Source organism: Mus caroli, unplaced genomic scaffold (assembly GCF_978045245.1).
Source record: "Mus caroli unplaced genomic scaffold, Mus_caroli_1 scaffold_12, whole genome shotgun sequence".
Lineage (NCBI taxonomy): Eukaryota > Metazoa > Chordata > Mammalia > Rodentia > Muridae > Mus > Mus caroli.
The window spans coordinates 41,502,215-41,514,129 of NW_028227267.1; the positions used below are offsets into that span (position 1 = coordinate 41,502,215).

General features: G+C 47.7%; 1 protein-coding gene across 2 annotated transcripts; it reads left to right on the top strand.

Moving 5' to 3' along the window:
- Window positions 1-2,313: 2,313 nt before the first annotated feature.
- Window positions 2,314-11,710, top strand: Otx2 (orthodenticle homeobox 2). 2 transcript variants are annotated; one of them, XM_085828963.1, is made up of 5 exons: window positions 2,314-2,401; window positions 2,553-2,627; window positions 7,147-7,362; window positions 8,338-8,513; window positions 10,553-11,710. In XM_085828963.1, the coding sequence occupies exons 3-5, from the start codon at window positions 7,266-7,268 to the stop codon at window positions 11,171-11,173; spliced, it is 894 nt and encodes a 297-aa protein (XP_085685089.1). In that variant the 5' UTR covers window positions 2,314-2,401; window positions 2,553-2,627; window positions 7,147-7,265; the 3' UTR covers window positions 11,174-11,710. The 2 variants fall into 2 exon arrangements, with proteins under 2 accessions (XP_085685089.1, XP_085685090.1); XM_085828964.1 differs by having other exon boundaries at window positions 8,362-8,513.
- Window positions 11,711-11,915: the final 205 nt, after the last annotated feature.

Here is an 11,915-nt window from a genome sequence, read left to right on the forward strand (position 1 = left end):
GAAGGGGAAAGCCCTCCCACGCTGTATCTAACAGAAATCCTCCACTGCTATAGCACTCCGGACTTTTTCTGGGAGGTTTGGCTGCTCTGGGTTTTCTCAGGACGACACCCCAAACCTTTACCCGGGCCTTGAGAGGTTCCTAATGTCTCCGGACCCTACTGCAGATGGATCGCTTCCTCTCCGGATTTTTTTCACTTACTTTGAGTGACTCACAAGCCCTCGCTCTATTTCGTTACCGCACCCCACCTCTACTTCCCCCAAGGCCTTGCTCCCCTACATCCACAATGGTCTTTTTCTCTTCTTTTCTTTTCTTTTCTTTTCTTTTCTTTTCTTTTCTTTTCTTTTCTTTTCTTTTCTTTTCTTTTTCTCTCTCGCTCTTTGATGCTTTCAACATCATTATGATCAAACCGGGGAGAACTCTTTTCTCGGGGTGGGAAATAACCTCTTTTTTTTTTAAGAGATTCGCGTGGATTTGCCCTTCCATCATACAAAGCACGATGGCTCGGACCAAGAGCCAGGACCTGCTTCCCACAGCCCGAGCCACGCGGGACAACTGCCTGGGACATTTGTTTACCTCTCCTAAAGGAAAGGCCTTGGGGACAGTCGCCAGGTGTTTCTGCACAGTGGGGGCGGGGTAACAAGGAAAGGTCCGTACTCACCCTCCCCCCTAGCCTAGGTCCCACAAAGTCTTGGCTCTAGGGAACGCGACAGCCAGGAGTTTCCTTAGGACTGGAACGGCTACGAAGGAGCCAGGAAGAACTGGGCAAGCCCGGAGGCGCTCCAGGGTTCGTGGAGCCTCCAGGACCCCAAGGCTCTTAGGACACACCTGCAAGTCTGCAGCCGCAGCGGAGTGCCCAGCCGTAGGCCGGAGCCGAGCCCAGTCGGGCTGCCGAGAACTTGCAGCCTCGTGCGCACTCCCGTAATTCGCTAATTGCTGTAAATCCCAAGGACGGCCACATTTGATTACACATACAGTATAAGAACCGACAACAAAGCGACGAATTAATTACCAACTTCATTAACATAGGTCCCCAAATTAAAGGCAACGAGCTGTTTCTTTGGGCCCACTAGCAGTGGTGGCGGTGACTGAGGTAGTGAGGGAGGGGTGGGTTTTTTCGTTTTGTTTTGTTTTGTTTTGTTTTTCCTTCTGCATTGGGAGTTGTGAGGGGAAAGTTATCCTTTCCCCCCACCCTATCCGCCATTCACACACCCAGCAGTAGCGATTGTCCCTCACTCCCCGCCTCCCCGTCCCCCAATATTCTGTCCTGTGTATTTCTGCTCTTCTAGAAAACTCTGATCCTTGTAAAAAACAGTCTGGACCTGAAGAAGTTGAGTTGGTTGACCCTGCAGCATCCCAGCTCCCGAGTTTCGGCCTCTGACTAGGGAGCCTCCATCCCTAGTAACTCCCAGGCCTGAAGCACCAGGAGTTTGTTCTTAAGCACAAACTGTTTCTACTGGGGGCTTTTTGTCACCTCATACTCAGCCGGAGAGATTTAAGGTACCCCCTCCCTTGGCCCGAAATCTGCCCTGGCGGTAGATTTGGGAGCTCACATTTTCTTTTGTATCTTGCTCTGTGCTTATCAAACTGAAAAACCGTGCCTGGAAAGCCAGAACTCCAGAGACCAGGGTTTATTCTAAGGGGTAAGAGAACAGCCAGTGAGGACGCTGGGGTTTTCAGACAGTCCATAGCCCTGTGACTCTCTGCCTACACTGCATGTTCACAGCTCAGTTCCAGTCTCGTTCATCTTCACCCATTTTTCCCTCAGCGCCTTCTGTTCCTCTTTAAGAGGACATAGCCCTGTTTTTAAGCCTGTGCCTGGGTTTGAGTTCTGCCTCTGACCCACACATTCTTTGCTAGCGTTGGAAATCGAAAATCGGGTACTACCCCCTCCCTCCTTCCCCTAGCTTTGACTTAAATATTTTCCTGCTTTATGTTGTTTGATATCCTTTCTCTAAAATAAAAACAAAAAAGAAAAGGAGGATAAGAAGGAGTATAAAGGAAGAAGAAAAGACCGAAGAGGGAGGCCTTCCTGTCCATCATTTTAATTATACAATTAGTTCACATGCTTGGGTCCATAATGTATATTTTAAGCGTAGCCCAGTGTTTTAAAGAACGTTCTGGTAGTGTCGGAGGCCTGGATTTGTTGCCTGCTCTTCCCCCCGTGCAGCAGCGGCCTGTTTTCCTCCCCCTGTTGTGTGTTTTTATTATTTTCCCTCTGGCTTAGATGTGTCAATCATTCTCTCCCTGCCATTGGTTGGAGAGTTTGCGTCAAAAAGTTGCCAGAGAGGCGCTTTCTCAGCAAATCTCCCTGAGAGCGGAACCTTCCTCAGCTCCAACTCAGCCTCCACTGTTACTAAAAAATAAAAATCGCTAGAGGAGCTCAGTCGCCACCTCTACTTTGTATGTATCGTAGACGGACACAAGCCTGTTTACAACTCTGGCCACTTCATTTTATGTTTTCTTTTAATTTTTTTTTTCTGGTTATGTTTGACTTTTTATGGAAAGGTGAAGACTACAAGGTTTTTAACTGAATGCTCTTGATTTCTTTTAGGATAGCTGGCTATTTGGAATTTTGAAGGATAATTTGATTTTTTTTTTCTTTTCTAACGTCCAATGCGGCTGTAAGGTAAGTGTCTTGTCTATAGCGATATCTTTGTGTTCCCCCAGTCCGCAGTGACCTCCGCAACTCTGCGGACCTGGAACTTCCGGGGGGGGCGGGTGATGTATTTTATTTTTCTAATGAGAATTTTGAGACGAAATAATGAGCATTAGGAAAAAATTTGACGATCTGTAGAAGAGGGAGGGAGTGGGAGGGAGCGAGAGCGCGTGCTCCTGGGGGTCGCTGCTACTGAAGAACGTCGCAGAAATCCTAGGAGTCTAATCTGGGAGTTGGGGAGGGGTTTTGTTCTTATGCCCACGCTATTCATGGCTTCTCCTCGCGAGCTTTGCATTTTGGCCCCTAGATTGAGCTGGAGTCCTTAGGTTTGGTTCCAAGGGCGTTTTTTTAGAATCCATGACAAAATAATGCTTGTGTAATGTACCTAGGTTGGTAAATTAAAACAAAGATAATAAGGTGGACGCTTCCGAAAGCCGGAGCTCCCGAAGGCCGGCTCCTCCATTATCGGCGGGGGCCTCGGGCTGCCTCTAGACTCCTCGTTTTGCAACGAAAGCCGAAATCCGAGCGGATAACCGAGGAGGCGACAGCGCTGGCGTCTTGTTACTCCCGCGCCGCCTGAGCTCCTGTTTCTCGTCCTCTCTCCCCAAGCTTAGTGCCCCTCTGCTCTCCGCTTCTTCTCAAAGCCTCTAGGGCTCTCGAATCTTTTACAACTCTCCTCCTCTCCATCCCTAGGGGTGCGGCTCCCCCAAGCCCCAGCACTGCACACTGAAAGTCGGGGCTTCTGGACCAGATCGCCAGGCCGAGGCCGCTAGTTGGACAGGTTTTAAAGGCGACTGTGGCTAGTGTGGTTCAGGGCACGCGCGCCTCAGCGTGCAACTGGGACAGCCAGACGTGAGGGTGGGCGCCTGGATGTCAGAGACCCCGGAGTCCCTCCCTAGGAAGGACTTCGAGTCCTTAGTGTTATGTGTCTGGGGTAGCATCGTGGCCGGTTAAGCACTTCTGTACTGCCTTTTCTGGCTTGGGGACAATGAAGTGTCGTAGGTCAAGGCTGACCTTATACGGAGGGGCTCGCCGAGGCCCAGCCCCTGCTCTCGGCCTGCCCCCAAAACGAACTATTAGAAGGTCCCCGCTGACACCTGGCCTGGGCGACGGTTCGCGCGGCAAACTCCGAAGAAGTGGCGGTGTTGATGCGTTCAAGGGACTATTGAAAGCCAGTGTCCGATTTCGCTGGAAAATCTGAAAACCTTAGAGCCCCGAACCGATTTGGTCTTTTGGAGGGAGAAGGGTGTATGGAGAGAGAAAGAAGGCCCAGCCGCGTGGACCACTTGGGGTGGGGACCGAGAGGAGTTGATCTTCCTTGGAAACTGTGCCCTCCATTCCAGAGCTTGGAGGGTCAGGATTTCGTCTGTTCACCTCGGGACTTTTTCCGGCCACCGAAAGTTATTAGCACTAGAGTGGAGTTGAGCGGCAAACTCCTCCCCCAGAGAAAGGTAGACACCCAGGCCTCTCCTTCCAGACAGAACACCGGGGCTTCTTCGAACTATAATTAATAGTCAAGAGCAACCCTTTGGCACATTTCTTTCTCCCTCCCTTGCGGGTGGTGATGTTGATTCCCCGAGGCCAGAAACTTTCACTCGAGTTGGCGGGCCTGGCGCCGGCTGTTTTCCAAATGCCCGCGTACCTCCTTCTTCCTTCCCTCCGGCTCTCGGTCCTCTCCCCTGCCTCAGGCCGAGTCGCCAGTCAGCGAAGTTTTGTTTCCTTTCTATCATGCAGAAAATTAATCAGCCAGGACGAGAAGCAGAGCTGAGCACGACGGCCTGTAATTAAGGGACGTGTGCCCCTCGGATTATCTCGTTAGTTTATCAAGAAAACATTTATTATAATTAATTCTCGGACGAGGTAATTATTATTGAGCGAGGACACAGCAACTGGTAGATGGGCTTCTTGGAAGAAGGAAAAAAAAAAAACCACCAGGAGGGGGGGCGGTTTGGAGGGGGAAGCGACAGATTGCACGAATTGACCGTTAGATATAAGGCTGTGCAGGCCGGTGCAGGCAGTGGAGAGGGGGCTTGGGCATCAGAGCTGCTGATCTGCCGGACTGCAGGGCAGGGACGCCGGACCCAGTCGCCTGCTCTTGGAGGAGAGGGCAGTAGGGGACTCGCCGCGCTACCGCTATTTGCTCCTAGGTATGAGCTCTCGGAAGCCATCTCTCCTGGAGAGCGGTCACCTTAACTCTTGTGTCTTAGAAGGAGTCCCCACCCCCACTCCCCTTTGCACTGTGCGTGGAGAGGAAGCTAGAATGGAATCCTTAGCAGGCGGTGAAAGTTAGGTGGAAGGGCCCCGCAGCCTTCTTTATTATCTAGCCGTGTTTATTATCTAAGCTCGCTCTGGAGAAGTGACCGTTGTTTGGGTTTTGGCTTTCCTGTTTTGTTTTTTCCGCCCACATCTCCAGGAAGAAAAGTGAAAATAGTTTTCCCTGACATTTTGAGCCGTTTTGACTCTCCAAGAAGGACCTCGCCCCGAACTTTCTGTTACTGCTTTTTATCCTGGAACACGCCGCTTTTATCGAATGATCTGTTTAGGCGATCTAATTGGGTGAGAGCTAGACTAGTAAATAAATATGTGCCCATCTTAACATCATATATAACAGGTCAGAACTGACCAAGGGAATAAGAGGGTATTTTCAAAGAATTCCTCTTTAGAAGGTATTTAAATAAGGAACGACTGGGTTTTTAAAAGAATCTTCCGTTCATAGTCACAAATAGCTAGATCTTGGAAGGAGGAACACAGAATATAAAGTGTTCTTCGCAAAAGTAACTAGTTTCACTCGTTAACAATCCAGTTCTCTTAGAAGGACATTTATAAAAATCACATTTTAGGGTGGGGAAATAAGGCTTGTGTTCTGAATGTAAATCGGGAAGAAATCACAGCTGTTGAGTTTTGTTTGTGAAGCTTTTGCCTTTGTCTCTTAAGCAAGGTAAATATGAAAACCTAAGGTCTTAATTTTTTCATTAATGAACTTTCTCTATGAAGTGACAGAGAACTCAGTCTTGTATCCGCCATTTTGAGGAAGTTTCTCAGAGTGTCAAAGTTTCAAAGCAGAGAGAGAGAGAGAGAGAGAGAGAGAGAGAGAGAGAGGTTTAAATGCCTTATATTTGGAAAATAAAAGCCAGCCTTACACACATTGCCTGCCTGTATTAACATCGATGGAGAGGGGGAGGCTCAGCAAAGGAACACAGATGACTTTTCTTTTTCTCCCCCCACCCAGCTCCTTTTCTTACAAAATTGTAGGAAATTTGAAAAGCAGAGAGAAGTGCAGTTAGTTCCATTGCTTTAGATGTTTTTCGACTTCAAACCTAAATATATGGGAAAGGCGGCTCCCGTTGCAGCCCCCTCTCCCCCCAATCCAAAATCCAAGAAAATGTGCTTCCCGCTGGATCTGTAGCCTCCTGACATCAAAAACATGGAAGCGGCTTGCTGTAGGAATGCACCCCTCTGGACTTGCAAAATGTGGGGGCAGCAGTTTATCTGACTTTACTTCAGTTAGGATTCTAACTTGAGCATTTCTGGCAAGCCCTGTGCTAGTCTTGAAGAAAAGACTTCTCTCTCTCTCTCTCTCTCTCTCTCTCTCTCTCTCTCTCTCTCTCTCTCTCAGTATGTTTAAATTAAATATTTGATGGCTGTCGCTTAAAAGTTAAATAGTTGTTTGTTTAGCTATAGTTCTTTAGACACATATAATCAAACTCCTCCAAAACCCTAATAAATCTGTTACTTACTTCGAAATCTAATTATCCAGACTACTAATTAGGTGAAAATGATTACTGGAAATGACTTCAAATGTGGGATAATAGTGATTGGGCAGTTTTCACAAGTTTGTTGTTCAGCAAGTTGGTGTTTTAAATGTTGAATGCGTTTACATTTTAGGTTCACAGCAGTTGAAAGTGGTAATAATAATTTTTTTAAAAAAATCAGCTAAGATAATTAAAACCTCTGCCAGGGAAAGGCAACAGTCTGGGAAGAGGTAGATTTCTTGAATTGTTTCTTTGTTTCTCACCAATGGGCTTTGTTATCAGCATTATTTATTTAGCCAAAGAGTTCTTTGTCTCTGCAAATGGCCCCAATCAAGTTTTGTTTGAGACAATTAGCTAGTGCCAGCCAATGAGTCCTATGCAAATGTTGGGTTAGGAATGTAGAGCGTGCATTTGGAGGCGTGGGGTTTTGTTCTTGGGGAAGGCAGATTGTAATTGCTTTCCTCGGGTCGGTTTTCTTTCTTTCTTTCTTTTTTTAAGTTTAGGGTGGGGGTGGGGAAGACAGGTTTATCTGGTCTCACTCCATCCCCTCTAGTTTTGGAGCTGCTGGGGGGGTGGGGAGACAGCGGGGGTGGGGGACGCATCTGCAACTCCTTTAAAAGCCTGTGCCCAGCGTCTCCCGGGTTCTTTTTAGTTAGTGCTGGAACGTGGAGGAAGCTGCTCCCTCGGAAGCAGTAAACCAGCATTTCTGTTTGTTTGTTTGTTTGCTTTGCCCTTAGTTCCGTCACTCCAAATCCACCCACCAAGGACCCTGACCCTGTCCACTCCAGGCGAATCGAGACCGTCCGGCTGGGTCCCCCCAATTTGGGCCGACTTTGCGCCTCCAAACAACCTTAGCATGATGTCTTATCTAAAGCAACCGCCTTACGCAGTCAATGGGCTGAGTCTGACCACTTCGGGTATGGACTTGCTGCATCCCTCCGTGGGCTACCCCGGTAAGTGAGTCCGCGGCCTTCTAGACGCCCTTCCCCACGCCCGCCCCTCTGGAGCTCCGAGGTTGGAGCGCGCGCTGTCCTCACTCAAGCTCAAGGCGGGGTTCCCGATGTATTTTCCTTGCTACCAAACTGCCGAGTGCCACAGAGCATTTACTGACCCAAGAGGGAACAAGAGGCTGGGAAGAGGCGAATCTGGGGTCTGCAGAAGTAACAGAGAATCACGCTGCTTCATTCTTAACTCGAGTGGCTTGGCGACATTCATTGGGCTAGGTCGTGGAAGGTTGTTGACCTTGTCACTTGAGCACGCTCTTGCGTACGTTTCCACGTCCAGTTCCTAGCTATTACTTCTCTGGGAGCAACCGGATTCTCTCCCCTACTGTCCCTTCCAGTTTTCCCTGGCCAGGGGCTTCCAGGGGTTTCCGGTACGTCGATGCCCTGTCCCTTTAATCCTTAGAGGTGTGGCTTCCCTCCAGGTGCCAGACAATTTTCTTTTCTAGTCAGATTCCTCCCTCCCCCCCCCATCCAAAAACTCATAAAAGTATGAACTATGCCCCATTTTAAAGATAAAAGAACAAAGGTCCCTGTGGTGTTAAAATACCGTGGGAACTGGCTCCGCGTTCGCTGCGTCATTCTGAACCTTTGGTCCTCGTAGAGCCTTTAACTTTACTAGTCAGCCTTTTCTGGTGATGTGTGATCTGGCGGTTGTTATTTGCTTGTTCATTTCCAGAATTGGGCGTGGGGCTGGGGATTGTGGCTCCTTCTTTTATTTTGTTAGTTCTTCCAGCAATTTGTAGCTGGCGTCCGGGGGTGGGTGGGGTGGGTGGAGGGGACCGCATTACACTGGGAGGTCGTGTGTCCTGTGAGGCTCTGGAAGGGGTGGGGATACTGGGTAACGCGGTGAGAGGAGGGAGGTCGGGGAGTCTGAGGACCGAGGCAAAAGCCCTGTGACTGAGAAACTGCTCCCCCACCCTAAAGGGCCCTGGGCTTCTTGTCCTGCAGCCACCCCCCGGAAACAGCGAAGGGAGAGGACGACATTTACTAGGGCACAGCTCGACGTTCTGGAAGCTCTGTTTGCCAAGACCCGGTACCCAGACATCTTCATGAGGGAAGAGGTGGCACTGAAAATCAACTTGCCAGAGTCCAGGGTGCAGGTAGGGCAAATGTAGACACTCTTCAACCTTGGTTTATACTGATGACCCAATGGGGCCTTGTCCCAGACCAAAGAAGGGCTTGAAATTCTAAACCCTCAGGAGCCAGGGGACTTTTTTATTTTTACTTCCCTTTCGATTCCTGTTCCTCCTGTTCCTCCTTATGAACCAGGGTCTTTTAGCCCAGTTTCCAAGGCTGGAAGCAGCACTTCAGCTGCAATGAGAAAGTCTTAGAACTGTAGGTCGCAAGAGTCCCTACAGTTGGAGATGAGACATAGGGCAGATTTCAAAGGTAGTCATGTGTGGCAATTCTTTTTATGGACTTTTGTGTTGGGGGAGCAGGGGCGTGGAGCTTAGTTCCTGGACAGTCCAAATTTAAAACACACACACACACACACACACACACACATACACACACATACACACACACACATATACACACACACATACACACACACACACACACACACACACACACACACATGAAGAAACAAAGCAGATGACTTTATCAAGGCCATACCTAATTTGGTGACAGAATCAGAAAAGGTGATTTTAGCAAATAAGTTGACAAAATTTAAAAAAAAAAGTGTGTGTGTGTATGTGTGTGTGTCTGTTTGTGGAGGTGACTTCTGGAGGACAGAACTCAGTTTTCTAGCTCTGCCACTTAACAGACTACTCACAGTATCAGTGCAGATACTCTCATTCCTTATTCTAATTATCCCCATAGTTGATTCTGAAAGGGAGAAAGTCTACCTCTCGACTGGAGAGCAAGCCCTATATGGAACTCTTTGGTACTTGGCCCCTCATTCCTCCCATCCCCTCCCCTGACACGCCCACACATGACACCCTTCCTTTGGGTACGATATGGTTTTGAAGGTGCCAGACATCAGTGTGAACTACAAAGCAGAAAACAGGATTTTTCAAAGTGGCTTGGAAAAAAAATTTAGTACTTGTAAGTCTTGACCCAAAGCCTTCACTAGAAATAAACTGGCTCCGGATATTTACTGCTACTGAGACGGGCCCTGGTGGGAGGAGGGGACTACTGTTGCCATACTTGTAAGACTCAAACTGGAAAAACTCCTTCAACAGAGTAATCAAGGACCTGTAGCCAATGGCAGAGTGCGGTGGGTTTTCACCTTAGCACTAGGAAGGCAGAGGCAGGTGGATATTGGAGTTCTAGGCTAGCCTTATCTACAAAGTTCCAGGACAGCCAGAGCTATGAAGAGGCAGGACCTATAGCTAGGTCAGATCTCAGTTCCTATCATAAGCTCCTACATGGCAGAGGATGCACAAGGCTGCTGCTAAAGAGAATTTTCAGATTGGCAGGCTGAGTTTGAATCAGTGAATTGATGTAGAGAACAGAGTACGTTGTGCGTGAATCTGAAGGCACCAACTTGAATCTTGAAGACAGATATTGAGGTCTGTCTTTGAGCTCAAAGCAGAAGTCATACAAGTCAGTTCATTCACTACAAAGGGGCTTTCAGCAGACACTGGCTCAGATCTCCTCTCCACAGGAACATGTCTTCTTGGGGATTTCTTTTATGAGTCTAGGAGAGACAAAATGTTAGGTCGTGGAACCAGCCTCCATATTAGCTATTGCTTCCTGGACAGTGCAACGTAAACTGTTTGAACTCAGTCTGCTCTGGGTGGCATGCAACAACAGAATACTTCCTTCTAAAAGACATAGGCATAGTCATCCCAAAATACAGTGAGTTCTCTTCTCTCTCTTTCTCCCTCTCCCTCCGCCCTCCTCTGTGTGTGTGTGTGTGTGTGTGTGTGTGTGTGTGTGTGTGTGTAGAGGAAACGAAATAGAAAGCAAAGTGGAGAATTTCTAGCTTACAATTAAGAGTGATTACCTTACATTTTCTTGCTATGAACTACGCATAAGGTGGACTTTCTTTCCCACAACAGGAGAAATAGAGGTGAGAGGGTTTTATGAGCAGTCTCTAAGCAGCAAAGGAAATTGTCTGATTGTTTAGCCATGTGATCTGGGATGACTCTGGAGTTGTGTCCATGTTAAAGAAGTTTCTTTCCCTTTCAAGGTATGGTTTAAGAATCGAAGAGCTAAGTGCCGCCAACAGCAGCAGCAGCAACAGAATGGTGGTCAGAACAAAGTGAGGCCTGCCAAGAAGAAGAGCTCTCCAGCTCGGGAAGTGAGTTCAGAGAGTGGAACCAGTGGCCAGTTCACTCCCCCCTCTAGTACCTCAGTCCCAACCATTGCCAGCAGCAGTGCCCCAGTGTCTATCTGGAGTCCAGCATCCATCTCCCCACTGTCTGACCCCTTGTCCACTTCCTCCTCCTGCATGCAGAGGTCCTATCCCATGACCTATACTCAGGCTTCAGGTTATAGTCAAGGCTATGCTGGCTCAACTTCCTACTTTGGGGGCATGGACTGTGGATCTTATTTGACCCCTATGCATCACCAGCTTCCTGGACCAGGGGCCACACTCAGTCCCATGGGTACCAATGCTGTTACCAGCCATCTCAATCAGTCCCCAGCTTCTCTTTCCACCCAGGGATATGGAGCTTCAAGCTTGGGTTTTAACTCAACCACTGATTGCTTGGATTATAAGGACCAAACTGCCTCTTGGAAGCTTAACTTCAATGCTGACTGCTTGGATTATAAAGATCAGACATCCTCATGGAAATTCCAGGTTTTGTGAAGACCTGTAGAAGCTATTTTTGTGGGTGATTTTTAAATATGCTGGGCTGGACATTCCAGTTTTAGCCAGGCATTGGTTAAAAGAGTTAGATGGAATGATGCTCTCAGACTCCTGATCAAAGTTACCGAGAGGCATAGAAGGAAAAAGGAAGGGGCCTTAGAAGGGTCCATCAACCAGCAACCTGAAATGGACAAACCAATCTACTTAAGATTCTGTTATAGTTCTAGATCATTGGTTTCCTGATTTGCAAATGATTGATCAAATATATTCTAGCAACATGCAACCAAATACCACTCAAAACAAAAATCAAACAAAACTGAGTTGTGAGGGAAGGGAGGGAAGGTCATGGCCTTCAAAGCAGAGGTGATCCGGTGTTTTAGCCAATTTTTGGTTGAATCTTAGGAATGGACAATGTCCCAGGCTCATTCACGTTTCATGACCAACAGGTAGTTGGCACTGAAAAACTTTTCAGGGCTGTGTGGATTGTGCGACTGATTGTCCTAGATGCACTACTTTATTTAAAAAAAAAAAAAAGATGCCGCTCATCCGGAGTCAATATGTAGTTTAAGAGACAATCAGTGTGTGTCTTATATAAATGGTACATCTGTGGTTTTTAATCTGTGCTAGACTTCAAAACTGTGATCTCCTGTTATTGTATGCAACCTTGAACTCCACCTCTGCAGGGGTTCTTCTGTGATTAAATAGGTTATAATTATAAGCAAAATTCAGAGCAACTGGATAC

What these genes read in the sequence shown, in the direction of transcription:
- Otx2 (XM_085828963.1), top strand. Translation starts at nt 7,266, where the DNA reads ATGATGTCTTATCTAAAGCAACCGCCTTACGCAGTCAATGGGCTGAGT. An exon ending in TCCCTCCGTGGGCTACCCCG is followed by an intron (nt 7,363 to 8,337) that starts GTAAGTGAGTCC and finishes CCCACCCTAAAG; the next exon opens with GGCCCTGGGCTTCTTGTCCT. An exon ending in TGCCAGAGTCCAGGGTGCAG is followed by an intron (nt 8,514 to 10,552) that starts GTAGGGCAAATG and finishes TTCCCTTTCAAG; the next exon opens with GTATGGTTTAAGAATCGAAG.